This window comes from Oncorhynchus tshawytscha, linkage group LG33 (assembly GCF_018296145.1).
Source record: "Oncorhynchus tshawytscha isolate Ot180627B linkage group LG33, Otsh_v2.0, whole genome shotgun sequence".
NCBI lineage: Eukaryota > Metazoa > Chordata > Actinopteri > Salmoniformes > Salmonidae > Oncorhynchus > Oncorhynchus tshawytscha.
This window is the reverse complement of record NC_056461.1, coordinates 37,939,493-37,957,525: the sequence shown is the minus strand read 5'-3', so window position 1 is coordinate 37,957,525 and position 18,033 is coordinate 37,939,493. Positions and strand designations below refer to the sequence as shown.

At 52.5% G+C, this 18,033-nt stretch overlaps 1 protein-coding gene across 2 annotated transcripts in view; it reads right to left on the bottom strand.

Moving 5' to 3' along the window:
- Positions 1–178: 178 nt before the first annotated feature.
- The window catches only part of LOC112231415 (mitogen-activated protein kinase 9), a 37,016-nt gene continuing 19,161 nt past the window's right edge, over positions 179–18,033 (bottom strand). For both annotated transcript variants that reach the window (XR_002950445.2, XM_024398157.2), the window contains exons 11-12: positions 1,926–1,997; positions 179–1,243 (exon numbers count right to left, since the gene is read on the bottom strand). Coding sequence is in view for 1 of the 2 variants with exons in the window: in XM_024398157.2 (XP_024253925.1) it covers positions 1,104–1,243; positions 1,926–1,997 (212 nt within the window). In the remaining variant the exon portion in view is untranslated. The remainder of the gene's footprint in view (positions 1,244–1,925; positions 1,998–18,033) is intronic.

Here is an 18,033-nt window from a genome sequence, read left to right as displayed (position 1 = left end):
TCAACATTGCCCATTGAAAGATTGAGAATGAGAGGGTATCTGGAGGACAGAGATTGCACAGAAAAGGAAAGAAAATGCAGACTCAAGGCTGATGGGAAGATGACACACTTGCTTGTGTTTAGGGCGAGTTTGAATAGTTATACAATTTTTAGAAAGAAATCTGAAAAAGAACAGAATGCATGATTGTATCCCTCTTTTAATCAATATTTTTCTTGGAATGACTTTAAGCTGAAATTGTCTAGAAAGTGCAATGTATCCACCATTCACCTTTTTTCCCATTCAGTTTCATTATAATACATCTTTCAAACATCAACATATTTCTGACATGTCTCCCATTGCATTTTAACAATAGTTTGTTCCAAAATAAATGGATGTATTTTGTACAGTTTGTATGCCTCAGCATATTTGGATTAGCTGTAAAACCCAGTCTCAGCATCACAACAATCAATACATTTAAACACACAGTATACAGTATAGATAGATACTTATGTACATGAACACACATAACATGCATAAAATGTATCACTCTTTACCCTCATTAGGAAAGACCCAGACCAGAGCCAAGTACTGTTTCTTCACACAGAGGAGGCTAATGTCCTCTGGATGGAAATACATGAAGATCTTGCATCACAGCTGCTTCTATGTGTAGTCAAGTATTCATTTGTAGTAACATGCAGCAATGTCTTTTGTTCATCATTAGATATTTCTGATGACAAAACAGTCATAAGACATTATAGCCTAGCCCTAGTTTAATGCATATACAGTACTTTATACTGAAACTGAAGGTGGTCAAACTACACATTGAACAGCGTGTGCTCTTGGCTTGGACAACAAGTCTAGAGGTGCATGACTTATTTGAACCATGGTACAGTATGAATGGACTATTTACAACAGAGATAGGGAAAGAGTGACAGAGAGAGTTCAATTTAAAACGGAATCATTTTCAGTTTAAAAAAGAAAAGCGGTTGAATGATTTACCATCCAGCGGGACCCAAAGTAAAAATAGACAGTATAAAGTCATGTGAAAAGTGCTACCTAAGAAGATGGATAGTTAGTGATGATTGAAAAAAAAAACAGATGCCGGGGTGGAAAGAGGTTCTCTGTCACTCCTCTAGCGCCCCTGTGAGGGTGTCAACACAGCTGCTGTCGGTGTCAGAGGCCAAGGTCTGCTCAGTGGACATTGAGGAGAAGTCACTCGTAGAGGATGACTGGGAAGCTGTAGCACTGTGGTTCACCACTTCATCTACAGCAGAGAGAGAGAGAGAGAGAGAGAGAGAGAGAAAGACAGTGAGAGAGAGAAAAAGACAGTGACAGAGAGAAAGACAGTGAGAGAGAGAGAAAAAGACAGTGAGAGAGAGAAAGACAGTGAGAGAGAGAAAGACAAGAGAGAAAGAGAGTGAGAGAAAGAGAGAGAAAGACAGTGAGAGAGAGAGAAAAAGACAGTGAGAGAGAGAAAGACAGTGAGAGAGAGAAAGACAAGAGAGAAAGAGAGTGAGAGAAAGAGAGAGAAAGACAGTGAGAGAGAGAGAAAAAGACAGTGAGAGAGAGAAAGACAGTGAGAGAGAGAAAGACAAGAGAGAAAGAGAGTGAGAGAAAGAGAGAGAAAGACAGTGAGAGAGAGAGAAAAAGACAGTGAGACAGAGAGAAAGACAGTGAGAGAGAGAAAGACAGAGAGAAAGAGAGTGAGATAAGGGCCCATGAAGTGATACACAGTATGACATCATCAAAACATATGGCAGTGTGACTCACACCCTGACCTTCTCTTGAGAACAAAAACATTTGTCTTCATTTTTGGGCTTAGAGAAAGTGAGTAAGGATTATAAGGACCAAGATAGGTATCCTGTAAATGTCATTTCTAAAGCCCCTCAGCAACAGGGAGATACTTTAAAACATGTCAGAAGCACACAGTATCCATGGTCATTCACCTGCACAGTCCTCCTTCATTACTCCATTCTGGTTCCTCTCCTCCCAGTCCATCAACTCGTCATAGATCAGCTCTGGAAGAAATGAAAGGAAAGGTGTCCTTGACTCACAGTGATGGAAGGCAGGCTATGGGCTGACTGAAGGCAGACTATGGGCTGACTGAAGGCAGGCTACGGGCTGACTGAAGGAAGGCTATGGGCTGATGGAAGGCAGGCTATGGGCTGATGGAAGGCAGGCTATGGGCTGACTGAAGGAAGGCTATGGGCTGATGGAAGGCAGGCTATGGGCTGACTGAAGGCAGGCTATGGGCTGATGGAAGGCAGGCTATGGGCTGATGGAAGGCAGGCTATGGGCTGATGGAAGGCAGGCTATGGGCTGATGGAAGGCAGGTTATGGGCAGACTGAAGGAAGACTATGGGCTGATGGAAGGCAGGCTATGGGCTGACGGAAGGCAGGCTATGGGCTGACTGAAGGCAGGCAATGGGCTGACTGAAGGCAGGCTATGGGCTGAAGGAAGGCAGACTATGGGCTGATGGAAGGCAGGCTATGGGCTGATGGAAGGCAGGCTATGGGCTGATGGAAGGCAGGCTATGGGCTGATGGAAGGCAGGCTATGGGCTGACAGAAGGCAGGCTATGGGCTGACTGAAGGCAGGCTATGGGCTGACTGAAGGCAGGCTATGGGCTGACAGGGCTGAAGGCAGGCTATGGGCTGACTGGAAGGCAGGCTATGGGCTGACTGGAAGGCAGGCTATGGGCTGACTGGAAGGCAGGCTATGGACTGATGGAAGGCAGGCTATGGGCTGATGGAAGGCTGGCTATGGGCTGACTGAAGGCAGGCTATTGGCTAACGGAAGGCAGGCTATGGGCTGACGGAAGGCAGGCTATGGGCTGACGGAAGGCAGGCTATGGGCTGACTGAAGGAAGGCTATTGGCTGACGGAAGGCTACGGGCTGAAGGCTATGGGCTGACGGAAGGCTATGGGCTGACGGAAGGCTATGGGCTGGCTAAGGGGCTATGGGCTGATGGAAGGCTATGGGCTGACTGAAGGCAGGCTATGGGCTGACTGAAGGCAGGCTACGGGCTCACTGAAGGCAGGCTATGGGCTGACGGAAGGCTATGGGCTGACGGAAGGCTATGGGCTGAAGGAAGGCAGGCTATGGGCTGAAGGAAGGCAGGCTATGGGCTGACTGAAGGCAGGCTATGGACTGATGGAAGGCTATGGGCTGACGGAAGGCTATGGGTTGACGGAAGGCTATGGGCTGACGGAAGGCAGGCTATGGACTGACGGAAGGCTATGGGCTATGGGCTGACAGAAGGCAGGCTATGAGCTGACTGAAGGCAGGCTATGGACTGATGGAAGGCTATGGGCTGACGGAAGGCAGGCTATGGGCTGACTGAAAGCAGGCTATGGACTGACGGAAGGCTATGGGCTGAAGGAAGGTAGGCTATGGGCTGATGGAAGGCAGGCTATGGATTGATGGAAGGCAGGCTATGGATTGATGGAAGGCAGGCTATGGATTGATGGAAGGCAGGCTATGGATTGATGGAAGGCAGGCTATGGATTGATGGAAGGCAGGCTATGGATTGATGGAAGGAAGGCTATGGGCTGACGGAAGGCTATGGGCTGATGGAAGGCTATGGGCTGACTGAAGGCAGGCTATGGACTGATGGAAGGATATGGGCTGACGGAAGGCTATGGGTTGACGGAAGGCTATGGGCTGACGGAAGGCAGGCTATGGACTGACGGAAGGCTATGGGATATGGGCTGACAGAAGGCAGGCTATGAGCTGACTGAAGGCAGGCTATGGACTGATGGACGGCTATGGGCTGATGGAAGGCAGGCTATGGGCTGACTGAAGGCAGGCTATGGACTGACGGAAGGCTATGGGCTGAAGGAAGGCAGGCTATGGGCTGACTGAAGGCAGGCTATGGATTGATGGAAGGCAGGCTATGGATTGATGGAAGGCAGGCTATGGATTGATGGAAGGCAGACTATGGGCTGACGGAAGGCTATGGGCTGACGGAAGGCAGGCTATGGGCTGACGGAAGGCTATGGGCTGACGGAAGGCAGGCTATGGGCTGACGGAAGGCTATGGGCTGACGGAAGGCAGGCTATGGGCTGACTGAAGGCAGGCTATGGACTGACGGAAGGCCATGGGCTGAAGGAAGGCTATGGGCTGATGAAGGCAGGCTATGGGCTTGATGGAAGGCAGGCTATGGATTGATGGAAGGCAGGCTATGGATTGATGGAAGGCAGGCTATGGATTGATGGAAGGCAGGCTATGGATTGATGGAAGGCAGGCTATGGATTGATGGAAGGAAGGCTATGGGCTGATGGAACGCAGGCTATGGGCTGAAGGAAGGCAGGCTATGGGCTGACTGAAGGCAGGCTATGGACTGATGGAAGGCTATGGGATGACGGAAGGCAGGCTATGGGCTGACTGAAGGCAGGCTATGGACTGACGGAAGGCTATGGCCTGAAGGAAGGTAGGCTATGGGCTGATGGAAGGCAGGCTATGGATTGATGGAAGGCAGGCTATGGATTGATGGAAGGCAGGCAATGGATTGATGGAAGGCAGGCTATGGGCTGATGGAAGGCAGGCTATGGGCTGATGGAAGGCAGGCTATGGGCTGATGGAAGGCAGGCTATGGGCTGATGGAAGGCAGGCTATGGGCAGACTGAAGGAAGACTATGGGCTGATGGAAGGCAGGCTATGGGCTGACGGAAGGCAGGCTATGGGCTGACAGAAGGCAGGCTATGGGCTGACTGAAGGCAGGCTATGGGCTGACTGAAGGCAGGCTATGGGCTGAAGGAAGGCAGACTATGGGCTGATGGAAGGCAGGCTATGGGCTGACGGAAGGCAGGCTATGGGCTGACTGAAGGCAGGCTATGGACTGATGGAAGGCAGGCTATGGGCTGATGGAAGGCTGGCTATGGGCTGACTGAAGGCAGGCTATTGGCTAACGGAAGGCAGGCTATGGGCTGACGGAAGGCAGGCTATGGGCTGACGGAAGCAGGCTATGGGCAGACTGAAGGCAGGCTATGGGCTGACTGAAGGAAGGCTATTGGCTGACGGAAGGCTACGGGCTGACGGAAGGCAGGCTATGGGCTGATGGAAGGCTATGGGCTGACTGAAGGCAGGCTATGGGCTGACGGAAGGCTATGGGCTGATGGAAGGCTATGGGCTGACTGAAGGCAGGCTATGGACTGATGGAAGGCTATGGGCTGACGGAAGGCTATGGGTTGACGGAAGGCTATGGGCTGACGGAAGGCAGGCTATGGGCAGACGGAAGGCAGGCTATGGACTGACGGAAGGCTATGGGCTATGGGCTGACAGAAGGCAGGCTATGAGCTGACTGAAGGCAGGCTATGGACTGACGGAAGGCTATGGGCTGAAGGAAGGCAGGCTATGGGCTGACTGAAGGCAGGCTATGGATTGATGGAAGGCAGGCTATGGATTGATGGAAGGCAGGCTATGGATTGATGGAAGGCAGACTATGGGCTGACGGAAGGCAGGCTATGGGCTGACGGAAGGCAGGCTATGGGCTGACGGAAGGCTATGGGCTGACGGAAGGCAGGCTATGGGCTGACGGAAGGCTATGGGCTGATGGAAGGCTATGGGCTGACTGAAGGCAGGCTATGGACTGATGGAAGGATATGGGCTGACGGAAGGCTATGGGTTGACGGAAGGCTATGGGCTGACGGAAGGCAGGCTATGGACTGACGGAAGGCTATGGGATATGGGCTGACAGAAGGCAGGCTATGAGCTGACTGAAGGCAGGCTATGGACTGATGGACGGCTATGGGCTGATGGAAGGCAGGCTATGGGCTGACTGAAGGCAGGCTATGGACTGACGGAAGGCTATGGGCTGAAGGAAGGCAGGCTATGGGCTGACTGAAGGCAGGCTATGGATTGATGGAAGGCAGGCTATGGATTGATGGAAGGCAGGCTATGGATTGATGGAAGGCAGACTATGGGCTGACGGAAGGCTATGGGCTGACGGAAGGCTATGGGCTGACGGAAGGCTATGGGCTGACGGAAGGCAGGCTATGGGCTGACGGAAGGCTATGGGCTGACGGAAGGCAGGCTATGGGCTGACGGAAGGCTATGGGCTGACGGAAGGCAGGCTATGGACTGACGGAAGGCTATGGGCTGACAGAAGGCAGGCTATGGGCTGAATGAAGGCAGGCTATGGACTGATGGAAGGCTATGGGCTGACGGAAAGCAGGCTATGGGCTGACTGAAGGCAGGCTATGGATTGATGGAAGGCAGGCTATGGATTGATGGAAGGCAGGCTATGGATTGATGGAAGGCAGACTATGGGCTGATGGAATCGTACTTCCGGCGCCGACAGAGATGGCCGCCTCGCTCGCGTTCCTAGGAAACTATGCAGTTTTTTGTATTTTACGTGTTATTTCTTACATTAGTACCCCAGGTCATCTTAGGTTTCTTTACATACAGCCGAGAAGAACTACTGAATATAAGATCAGCGTCAACTCACCATCAGTACGACCAAGAATATGTTTTTCGCGATGCGGATCCTGTGTTCTGCCTTACAACCAGTGTAACCGAGTGGATCACATGCAGCGACCAAAAAAAAAAACGACTCAGAAAAAGAGGGAAACGAAGCGGTCTTCTGGTCAGACTCCGGAGACGGGCACATCGTGCACCACTCCCTAGCATTCTTCTTGCCAATGTCCAGTCTCTTGACAACAAGGTTGATGAAATCCGAGCAAGGGTAGCATTCCAGAGGGACATCAGAGACTGTAACGTTCTTTGCTTCACGGAAACATGGCTAACTGGAGAGACGCAATCCGAAGCGGTGCAGCCAGCGGGTTTCTCCACGCATCGCGCCGACAGAAACAAACATCTTTCTGGTAAGAAGACGGGCGGGGGCGTATGTCTTATGGCCAACGTGACATGGTGTGATGAAAGAAACATACAGGAACTCAAATCCTTCTGTTCACCTGATTTAGAATTCCTCACAATCAAATGTAGACCGCATTATCTACCAAGAGAATTCTCTTCGATTATAATCACAGCCGTATATATCCCCCCAAGCAGACACATCGATGGCTCTGAACGAACTTTATTTAACTCTCTGCAAACTGGAAACGATTTATCCGGAGGCTGCATTCATTGTAGCTGGGGATTTTAACAAGGCTAATCTGAAAACAAGACTCCCTAAATTTTATCAGCATATCGATTGCGCAACCAGGGGTGGAAAGACCCTGGATCATTGTTACTCTAACTTCCGCGACGCATATAAGGCCCTGCCCCGCCCCCTTTCGGAAAAGCTGACCACGACTCCATTTTGTTGATCCCTGCCTACAGACAGAAACTAAAACAAGAAGCTCCCACGCTGAGGTCTGTCCAACGCTGGTCCGACCAAGCTGACTCCACACTCCAAGACTGCTTCCATCACGTGGACTGGGAGATGTTTCTATTGGTCAGACAACAACATTGACGAATATGCTGATTCGGTGTGCGAGTTCATTAGAACGTGCGTTGAAGATGTCGTTCCCATAGCAACGATTAAAACATTCCCTAACCAGAAACCGTGGATTGATGGCAGCATTCGTGTGAAACTGAAGGCACGAACCACTGCTTTTAATCAGGGCAAGGTGTCTGGTAACATGACTGAATACAAACAGTGCAGCTATTCCTCCGCAAGGCTATCAAACAAGCTAAGCGCCAGTACAGAGACAAAGTAGAATCTCAATTCAACGGCTCAGACACAAGAGGTATGTGGCAGGGTCTACAGTCAATCACGGACTACAGGAAGAAACCCAGCCCAGTCACGGACCAGGATGTCTTGCTCCCAGGCAGACTAAATAACTTTTTTGCCCGCTTTGAGGACAATACAGTGCCACTGACACGGCCTGCAACGGAAACATGCGGTCTCTCCTTCACTGCAGCCGAAGTGAGTAAGACATTTAAACGTGTTAACCCTCGCAAGGCTGCAGGCCCAGACGGCATCCCCAGCCGCGCCCTCAGAGCATGCGCAGACCAGCTGGCCGGTGTGTTTACGGACATATTCAATCAATCTCTATACCAGTCTGCTGTTCCCACATGCTTCAAGAGGGCCACCATTGTTCCTGTTCCCAAGAAAGCTAAGGTAACTGAGCTAAACGACTACCGCCCCGTAGCACTCACATCCGTCATCATGAAGTGCTTTGAGAGACTAGTCAAGGACCATATCACCTCCACCCTACCTGACACCCTTGACCCACTCCAATTTGCTTACCGCCCAAATAGGTCCACAGACGATGCAATCTCAACCACACTGCACACTGCCCTAACCCATCTGGACAAGAGGAATACCTATGTGAGAATGCTGTTCATCGACTACAGCTCGGCATTCAACACCATAGTACCCTCCAAGCTCGTCATCAAGCTCGAGACCCTGGGTCTCGACCCCGCCCTGTGCAACTGGGTACTGGACTTCCTGACGGGCCGCCCCCAGGTGGTGAGGGTAGGCAACAACATCTCCTCCCCGCTGATCCTCAACACTGGGGCCCCACAAGGGTGCGTTCTGAGCCCTCTCCTGTACTCCCTGTTCACCCACGACTGCGTGGTCATGCACGCCTCCAACTCAATCATCAAGTTTGCGGACGACACAACAGTGGTAGGCTTGATTACCAACAACGACGAGACGGCCTACAGGGAGGAGGTGAGGGCCCTCGGAGTGTGGTGTCAGGAAATAACCTCACACTCAACGTCAACAAAACTAAGGAGATGATTGTGGACTTCAGGAAACAGCAGAGGGAACACCCCCATCCACATCGATGGAACAGTAGTGGAGAGGGTAGCAAGTTTTAAGTTCCTCGGCATACACATCACAGACAAACTGAATTGGTCCACTCACACAGACAGCATCGTGAGGAAGGCGCAGCAGCGCCTCTTCAACCTCAGGAGGCTGAAGAAATTTGGCTTGTCACCAAAAGCACTCACAAACTTCTACAGATGCACAATCGAGAGCATCCTGGCGGGCTGTATCACCGCCTGGTATGGCAACTGCACCGCCCTCAACCGTAAGGCTCTCCAGAGGGTAGTGAGGTCTGCACAACGCATCACCGGGGGCAAACTACCTGCCCTCCAGGACACCTACACCACCCGATGCTACAGGAAGGCCATAAAGATCATCAAGGACATCAACCACCCGAGCCACTGCCTGTTCACCCCGCTGCCATCCAGAAGGCGAGGTCAGTACAGGTGCATCAAAGCTGGGACCGAGAGACTGAAAACAGCTTCTATCTCAAGGCCATCAGACTGTTAAACAGCCACCACTAACATTGAGTGGCTACTGCCAACACACTGTCAATGACACTGACTCTACTCCAGCCACTTTAATCATGGGAATTGATGGGAAATGATGTAAATATATCACTAGCCACTTTAAACAATGCTACCTTATATAATGTTACTTACCCTACATTGTTCATCTCATATGCATACGTTGATACTGTACTCTATATCATCGACTGCATCCTTATGTAATACATGTATCACTAGCCACTTTAACTATGCCACTTGGTTTACATACTTATCTCATATGTATATACTGTACTCGATATCATCTACTGTATCTTGCCTATGCTGCTCTGTACCATCACTCATTCATATATCCTTATGTACATATTCTTTATCCCCTTACACTGTGTATAAGACAGTAGTTTTGGAATTGTTAGTTAGATTACTTGTTGGTTATTACTGCACTGTCGGAACTAGAAGCACAAGCATTTCGCTACACTCGCATTAACATCTGCTAACCATGTGTATGTGACAAATAAAATTTGATTTGATTTGATTTGGAAGGCAGGCTATGGGCTGATGGAAGGCAGGCTATGGGCTGACGGAAGGCTATGGGCTGACGGAAGGCAGGCTATGGGCTGACGGAAGGCTATGGACTGACGGAAGGCTATGGGCTGACAGAAGGCAGGCTATGGACTGATGGAAGGCTATGGGCTGACGGAAGGCAGGCTATGGGCTGACTGAAGGCAGGCTATGGATTGATGGAAGGCAGGCTATGGATTGATGGAAGGCAGGCTATGGATTGATGGAAGGCAGACTATGGGCTGATGGAAGGCAGGCTATGGGCTGATGGAAGGCAGGCTATGGGCTGACGGAAGGCAGGCTATGGGCTGATGGAAGGCTATGGGCTGAAGGAAGGTAGGCTATGGGCTGACTGAAGGCAGGCTATGGACTGACGGAAGGCTATGAGCTGAAGGAAGGTAGGCTATGGGCTGATGGAAGGCAGGCTATGGATTGATGGAAGGCAGGCTATGGATTGATGGAAGGCAGACTATGGATTGATGGAAGGCAGGCTATGGGCTGACAGAAGGCAGGCTATGGGCTGACAGAAGGCAGGCTATGGGCTGACTGAAGGCAGGCTATGGGCTGATGGAAGGCAGGCTATTGGCTGACTGAAGGCAGGCTATGGACTGACGGAAGGCTATGGGCTGAAGGAAGGTAGGCTATGGGCTGATGGAAGGCAGGCTATGGATTGATGGAAGGCAGGCTATGGATTGATGGAAGGCAGGCTATGGATTGATGGAAGGCAGACTATGGATTGACGGAAGGCAGGCTATGGGCTGACAGAAGCTATGGACTGACGGAAGGCTATGGGCTGACGGAAGGCTATGGGATGACGGAAGGCAGGCTATGGGCTGACTGAAGGCAGGCTATGGACTGACGGAAGGCTATGGGCTGAAGGAAGGTAGGCTATGGGCTGATGGAAGGCAGGCTATGGATTGATGGAAGGCAGGCTATGGATTGATGGAAGGCGGGCTATGGATTGATGGAAGGCAGGCTATGGATTGATGGAAGGCAGGTTATGGGCTGATGGAAAGCAGGCTATGGGCTGATGGAAGGCAGGCTAAGGGCTGACATAAGGCAGGCTATGGACTGACGGAAGGCTATGGGCTGACGGAAGGCAGGCTATGGGCTGACTGAAGGCAGGCTATGGGCTGATGGAACGCAGGCTATGGGCTGAAGGAAGGCAGGCTATGGGCTGACGAAAGGCAGGCTATGGATTGATGGAAGGCAGGCTATGGATTGATGGAAGGCAGGCTATGGATTGATGGAAGGCAGGTTATGGGCTGATGGAAAGCAGGCTATGGGCTGACGGAAGGCAGGCTATGGGCTGACTGAAGGCAGGCTATGGACTGACGGAAGGCTATGGGCTGAAGGAAGGTAGGCTATGGGCTGATGGAAGGCAGGCTATGGATTGATGGAAGGCAGGCTATGGATTAATGGAAGGCAGACTATGGATTGATGGAAGGAAGGCTATGGGCTGATGGAAGGCAGGCTATGGGCTGAAGGAAGGCAGGCTATGGGCTGATGGAAGGCAGGCTATGGATTGATGGAAGGCAGGCTATGGATTGATGGAAGGCAGGCTATGGATTGATGGAAGGCAGGCTATGGATTGATGGAAGGAAGGCTATGGGCTGATGGAAGGCAGGCTATGGGCTGATGGAAGGCAGGCTATGGGCTGAAGAAAGGCAGGCTATGGGCTGACAGAAGGCAGGCTATGGGCTGACTGAAGGCAGGCTATGGACTGACGGAAGGCTATGGGCTGAAGGAAGGTAGGCTATGGGCTGATGGAAGGCAGGCTATGGATTGATGGAAGGCAGGCTATGGACTGATGGAAGGAAGGCTATGGATTGATGGAAGGCAGGCTATGGATTGAAGGAAGGCAGGTTATGGGCTGATGGAAGGTAGGCTATGGGCTGACTGAAGGCAGGCAATGGACTGACGGAAGGCTATGGGCTGACGGAAGGCAGGCTATGGGCTGACTGAAGGCAGCCTATGGGCTGATGGAAGGTAGGCTATGGACTGACGGAAGGCTATGGGCTGACGGAAGGCAGGCTATGGGCTGACTGAAGCAGGCTATGGACTGACGGAAGGCTATGGGCTGAAGGAAGGCAGGCTATGGGCTGATGGAAGGCAGGCTATGGATTGATGGAAGGCGGGCTATGGATTGATGGAAGGCAGGCTATGGATTGATGGAAGGCAGGTTATGGGCTGATGGAAAGCAGGCTATGGGCTGATGGAAGGCAGGCTAAGGGCTGACATAAGGCAGGCTATGGACTGACGGAAGGCTATGGGCTGACGGAAGGCAGGCTATGGGCTGACTGAAGGCAGGCTATGGGCTGATGGAACGCAGGCTATGGGCTGAAGGAAGGCAGGCTATGGGCTGACGGAAGGCAGGCTATGGATTGATGGAAGGCAGGCTATGGATTGATGGAAGGCAGGCTATGGATTGATGGAAGGCAGGTTATGGGCTGATGGAAAGCAGGCTATGGGCTGATGGAAGGCAGGCTAAGGGCTGACATAAGGCAGGCTATGGACTGACGGAAGGCTATGGGCTGACGGAAGGCTATGGGCTGACGGAAGGCAGGCTATGGGCTGACTGAAGGCAGGCTATGGGCTGACGGAAGGCTATGTGCTGACGGAAGGCAGGCTATGGGCTGACAGAAGGCAGGCTATGGGCTGACTGAAGGCAGGCTTTGGACTGACGGAAGGCTATGGGCTGAAGGAAGGCAGGCTATGGACTGAAGGAAGGCAGGCTATGGATTGATGGAAGGCAGACTATGGATTGATGGAAGGAAGGCTATGGGCTGATGGAAGGCAGGCTATGGATTGATGGAAGGCAGGCTATGGATTGATGGAAGGCAGGCTATGGATTGATGGAAGGCAGGCTATGGATTGATGGAAGGAAGGCTATGGGCTGATGGAAGGCAGGCTATGGGCTGAAGGAAGGCAGGCTATGGATTGATGGAAGGCAGGTTATGGGCTGATGGAAGGCAGGCTATGGGCTGACTGAAGGCTGGCTATGGACTGATGGAAGGCTATGGGCTGACGGAAGGCAGGCTATGGGCTGACTGAAGGCAGGCTATGGGCTGATGGAAAGCGATGGGCTGACGGAAGGCAGGCTATGGACTGACTGAAGGCAGGCTATGGACTGACGGAAGGCTATGGGCTGACGGAAGGCAGGCTATGGGCTGACTGAAGGCAGGCTATGGGCTGACTGAAGGCAGGCTATGGACTGACGGAAGGCTATGGGCTGACGGAAGGCTATGGGCTGACGGAAGGCAGGCTATGGGCTGACTGAAGGCAGGCTATGGACTGACGGAAGGCTATGGGCTGAAGGAAGGTAGGCTATGGGCTGATGTGAAGGCAGGCTATGGATTGATGGAAGGCAGGCTATGGATTGATGGAAGGCAGACTATGGATTGATGGAAGGAAGGCTATGGGCTGATGGAAGGCAGGCTATGGGCTGAAGGAAGGCAGGCTATGGGCTGATGGAAGGCAGACTATGGATTGATGGAAGGCAGGCTATGGACTGATGGAAGGCAGGCTATGGATTGATGGAAGGCAGACTTTGGATTGATGGAAGGAAGGCTATGGGCTGATGGAAGGCAGGCTATGGATTGATGGAAGGCAGGCTATGGATTGATGGAAGGCAGACTATGGATTGATGGAAGGAAGGCTATGGGCTGATGGAAGGCAGGCTATGGGCTGACGGAAGGCAGGCTATGGGCTGACTGAAGGCAGGCTATGGACTGACGGAAGGCTATGGGCTGACGGAAGGCAGGCTATGGGCTGATGGAAGGCTATGGGCTGACGGAAGGCAGGCTATGGGCTGACAGAAGGCAGGCTATGGGCTGACTGAAGGCAGGCTATGGACTGACGGAAGGCTATGGGCTGAAGGAAGGTAGGCTATGGGCTGATGGAAGGCAGGCTATGGATTGATGGAAGGCAGGCTATGGATTGATGGAAGGCAGACTATGGATTGATGGAAGGAAGGCTATGGATTGATCGAAGGCAGGCTATGGATTGATGGAAGGCAGGCTATGGATTGATGGAAGGAAGGCTATGGGCTGATGGAAGGCAGGCTATGGGCTGAAGGAAGGCAGGCTATGGACTGATGGAAGGCAGGCTATGGATTGATGGAAGGCAGGCTATGGATTGATGGAAGGCAGGCTATGGATTGATGGAAGGCAGGTTATGGGCTGATGGAAGGCAGGCTATGGGCTGACTGAAGGCAGGCAATGGACTGACGGAAGGCTATGGGCTGACGGAAGGCAGGCTATGGGCTGACTGAAGGCAGGCTATGGGCTGATGGAAGGTAGGCTATGGGCTGACTGAAGGCAGGCTATGGACTGACGGAAGGCTATGGGCTGTCGGAAGGCAGGCTATGGGCTGACTGAAGCAGGCTATGGACTGACGGAAGGCTATGGGCTGAAGGAAGGTAGGCTATGGGCTGATGGAAGGCAGGCTATGGATTGATGGAAGGAAGGCTATGGGCTGATGGAAGGCTGGCTATGGGCTGAAGGAAGGCAGGCTATGGTCTGATGTAAGGCAGGCTATGGATTGATGGAAGACAGGCTATGGATTGATGGAAGGCAGGCTATGGATTGATGTAAGGAAGGCTATGGGCTGATGGAAAGCAGGCTATGGGCTGATGGAAGGCGGGCTAAGGGCTGACATAAGGCAGGCTATGGACTGACGAAGGCAGGCTATGGATTGATGGAAGGCAGGCTATGGATTGATGGAAGGCAGGCTATGGATTGATGGAAGGCAGGTTATGGGCTGATGGAAAGCAGGCTATGGGCTGATGAAAGGCAGGCTAAGGGCTGACATAAGGCAGGCTATGGACTGACGGAAGGCTATGGGCTGATGGAAGGCTATGGGCTGACTGAAGGCAGGCTATGGGCTGACGGAAGGCTATGTGCTGACGGAAGGCAGGCTATGGGCTGACAGAAGGCAGGCTATGGGCTGACTGAAGGCAGGCTTTGGACTGACGGAAGGCTATGGGCTGAAGGAAGGTAGGCTATGGGCTGATGGAAGGCAGGCTATGGATTGATGGAAGGCAGGCTATGGATTGATGGAAGGCAGGCTATGGATTGATGGAAGGAAGGCTATGGGCTGATGGAAGGCAGGCTATGGGCTGAAGGAAGGCAGGCTATGGGCTGACAGAAGGCAGGCTATGGGCTGACTGAAGGCAGGCTATGGACTGATGGAAGGTAGGCTATGGGCTGATGGAAGTTAGGCTATGGATTGATGGAAGGCAGGCTATGGATTGATGGAAGGAAGGCTATGGGCTGATGGAAGGCTGGCTATGGGCTGAAGGAAGGCAGGCTATGGTCTGATGTAAGGCAGGCTATGGATTGATGGAAGACAGGCTATGGATTGATGGAAGGCAGGCTATGGATTGATGTAAGGAAGGCTATGGGCTGATGGAAAGCAGGCTATGGGCTGATGGAAGGCGGGCTAAGGGCTGACATAAGGCAGGCTATGGACTGACGGAAGGCAGGCTATGGATTGATGGAAGGCAGGCTATGGATTGATGGAAGGCAGGCTATGGATTGATGGAAGGCAGGTTATGGGCTGATGGAAAGCAGGCTATGGGCTGATGGAAGGCAGGCTAAGGGCTGACATAAGGCAGGCTATGGACTGACGGAAGGCTATGGGCTGATGGAAGGCTATGGGCTGACGGAAGGCAGGCTATGGGCTGACTGAAGGCAGGCTATGGGCTGACGGAAGGCTATGTGCTGACGGAAGGCAGGCTATGGGCTGACAGAAGGCAGGCTATGGGCTGACTGAAGGCAGGCTTTGGACTGACGGAAGGCTATGGGCTGAAGGAAGGTAGGCTATGGGCTGATGGAAGGCAGGCTATGGATTGATGGAAGGCAGGCTATGGATTGATGGAAGGCAGGCTATGGATTGATGGAAGGAAGGCTATGGGCTGATGGAAGGCAGGCTATGGGCTGAAGGAAGGCAGGCTATGGGCTGACAGAAGGCAGGCTATGGGCTGACTGAAGGCAGGCTATGGACTGACGGAAGGCTATGGGCTGAAGGAAGGTAGGATATGGGCTGATGGAAGGCAGGCTATGGATTGATGGAAGGCAGGCTATGGACTGATGGAAGGCAGGCTATGGATTGATGGAAGGCAGACTATGGATTGATGGAAGGAAGGCTATGGGCTGATGGAAGGCAGGCTATGGATTGATGGAAGGCAGGCTATGGATTGATGGAAGGCAGGCTATGGATTGATGGAAGGCAGGCTATGGATTGATGGAAGGAAGGCTATGGGCTGATGGAAGGCAGGCTATGGGCTGAAGGAAGGCAGGCTATGGACTGATGGAAGGCAGGCTATGGATTGATGGAAGGCAGGCTATGGATTGATGGAAGGCAGGTTATGGGCTGATGGAAGGCAGGCTATGGGCTGACTGAAGGCTGGCTATGGACTGACGGAAGGCTATGGGCTGACGGAAGGCAGGCTATGGGCTGACTGAAGGCAGGCTATGGGCTGATGGAAAGCGATGGGCTGACGGAAGGCAGGCTATGGACTGACTGAAGGCAGGCTATGGACTGACGGAAGGCTATGGGCTGACGGAAGGCAGCCTATGGGCTGACTGAAGGCAGGCTATGGGCTGATGGAAGGCTATGGGCTGACGGAAGGCAGGCTATGGGCTGACAGAAGGCAGGCTATGGGCTGACTGAAGGCAGGCTATGGACTGACGGAAGGCTATGGGCTGACGGAAGGCAGGCTATGGGCTGACTGAAGGCAGGCTATGGACTGACGGAAGGCTATGGGCTGAAGGAAGGTAGGCTATGGGCTGATGGAAGGCAGGCTATGGATTGATGGAAGGCAGGCTATGGATTGATGGAAGGCAGACTATGGATTGATGGAAGGAAGGCTATGGGCTGATGGAAGGCAGGCTATGGGCTGAAGGAAGGCAGGCTATGGGCTGATGGAAGGCAGGCTATGGATTGATGGAAGGCAGGCTATGGATTGATGGAAGGCATGCTATGGATTGATGGAAGGCAGGCTATGGATTGATGGAAGGAAGGCTATGGGCTGATGGAAGGCAGGCTATGGGCTGATGGAAGGCAGGCTATGGGCTGAAGAAAGGCAGGCTATGGGCTAACAGAAGGCAGGCAATGGGCTGACTGAAGGCAGGCTATGGACTGACGGAAGGCTATGGCTGAAGGAAGGTAGGCTATGGGCTGATGGAAGGCAGGCTATGGATTGATGGAAGGCAGGCTATGGACTGATGGAAGGCAGGCTATGGATTGATGGAAGGCAGACTATGGATTGATGGAAGGAAGGCTATGGGCTGATGGAAGGCAGGCTATGGATTGATGGAAGGAAGGCTATGGGCTGATGGAAGGCAGGCTATGGGCTGACAGAAGGCAGGCTATGGGCTGACTGAAGGCAGGCTATGGACTGACGGAAGGCTATGGGCTGACGGAAGGCAGGCTATGGGCTGACTGAAGGCAGGCTATGGACTGACGGAAGGCTATGGGCTGAAGGAAGGTAGGCTATGGGCTGATGGAAGGCAGGCTATGGATTGATTGAAGGCAGGCTATGGATTGATGGAAGGCAGACTATGGATTGATGGAAGGAAGGCTATGGGCTGATGGAAGGCAGGCTATGGGCTGAAGGAAGGCAGGCTATGGGCTGATGGAAGGCAGGCTATGGATTGATGGAAGGCAGGCTATGGATTGATGGAAGGCAGGCTATGGATTGATGGAAGGCAGGCTATGGATTGATGGAAGGAAGGCTATGGGCTGATGGAAGGCAGGCTATGGGCTGAAGGAAGGCAGGCTATGGACTGATGGAAGGCAGGCTATGGATTGATGGAAGGCAGGCTATGGATTGATGGAAGGCAGGCTATGGATTGATGGAAGGCAGGTTATGGGCTGATGGAAGGCAGGCTATGGGCTGACTGAAGGCAGGCAATGGACTGACGGAAGGCTATGGGCTGACAGAAGGCAGGCTATGGGCTGACTGAAGGCAGGCTATGGGCTGATGGAAGGCAGGCTATGGGCTGACTGAAGGCAGGCTATGGACTGACGGAAGGCTATGGGCTGACGGAAGGCAGGCTATGGGCTGACTGAAGGCAGGCTATGGGCTGAAGGAAGGTAGGCTATGGGCTGATGGAAGGCAGGCTATGGATTGATGGAAGGCAGGCTATGGATTGATGGAAGGAAGGCTATGGGCTGATGGAAGGCAGGCTATGGGCTGAAGGAAGGCAGGCTATCGGCTGATGGAAGGCAGGCTATGGATTGATGGAAGACAGGCTATGGGCTGAT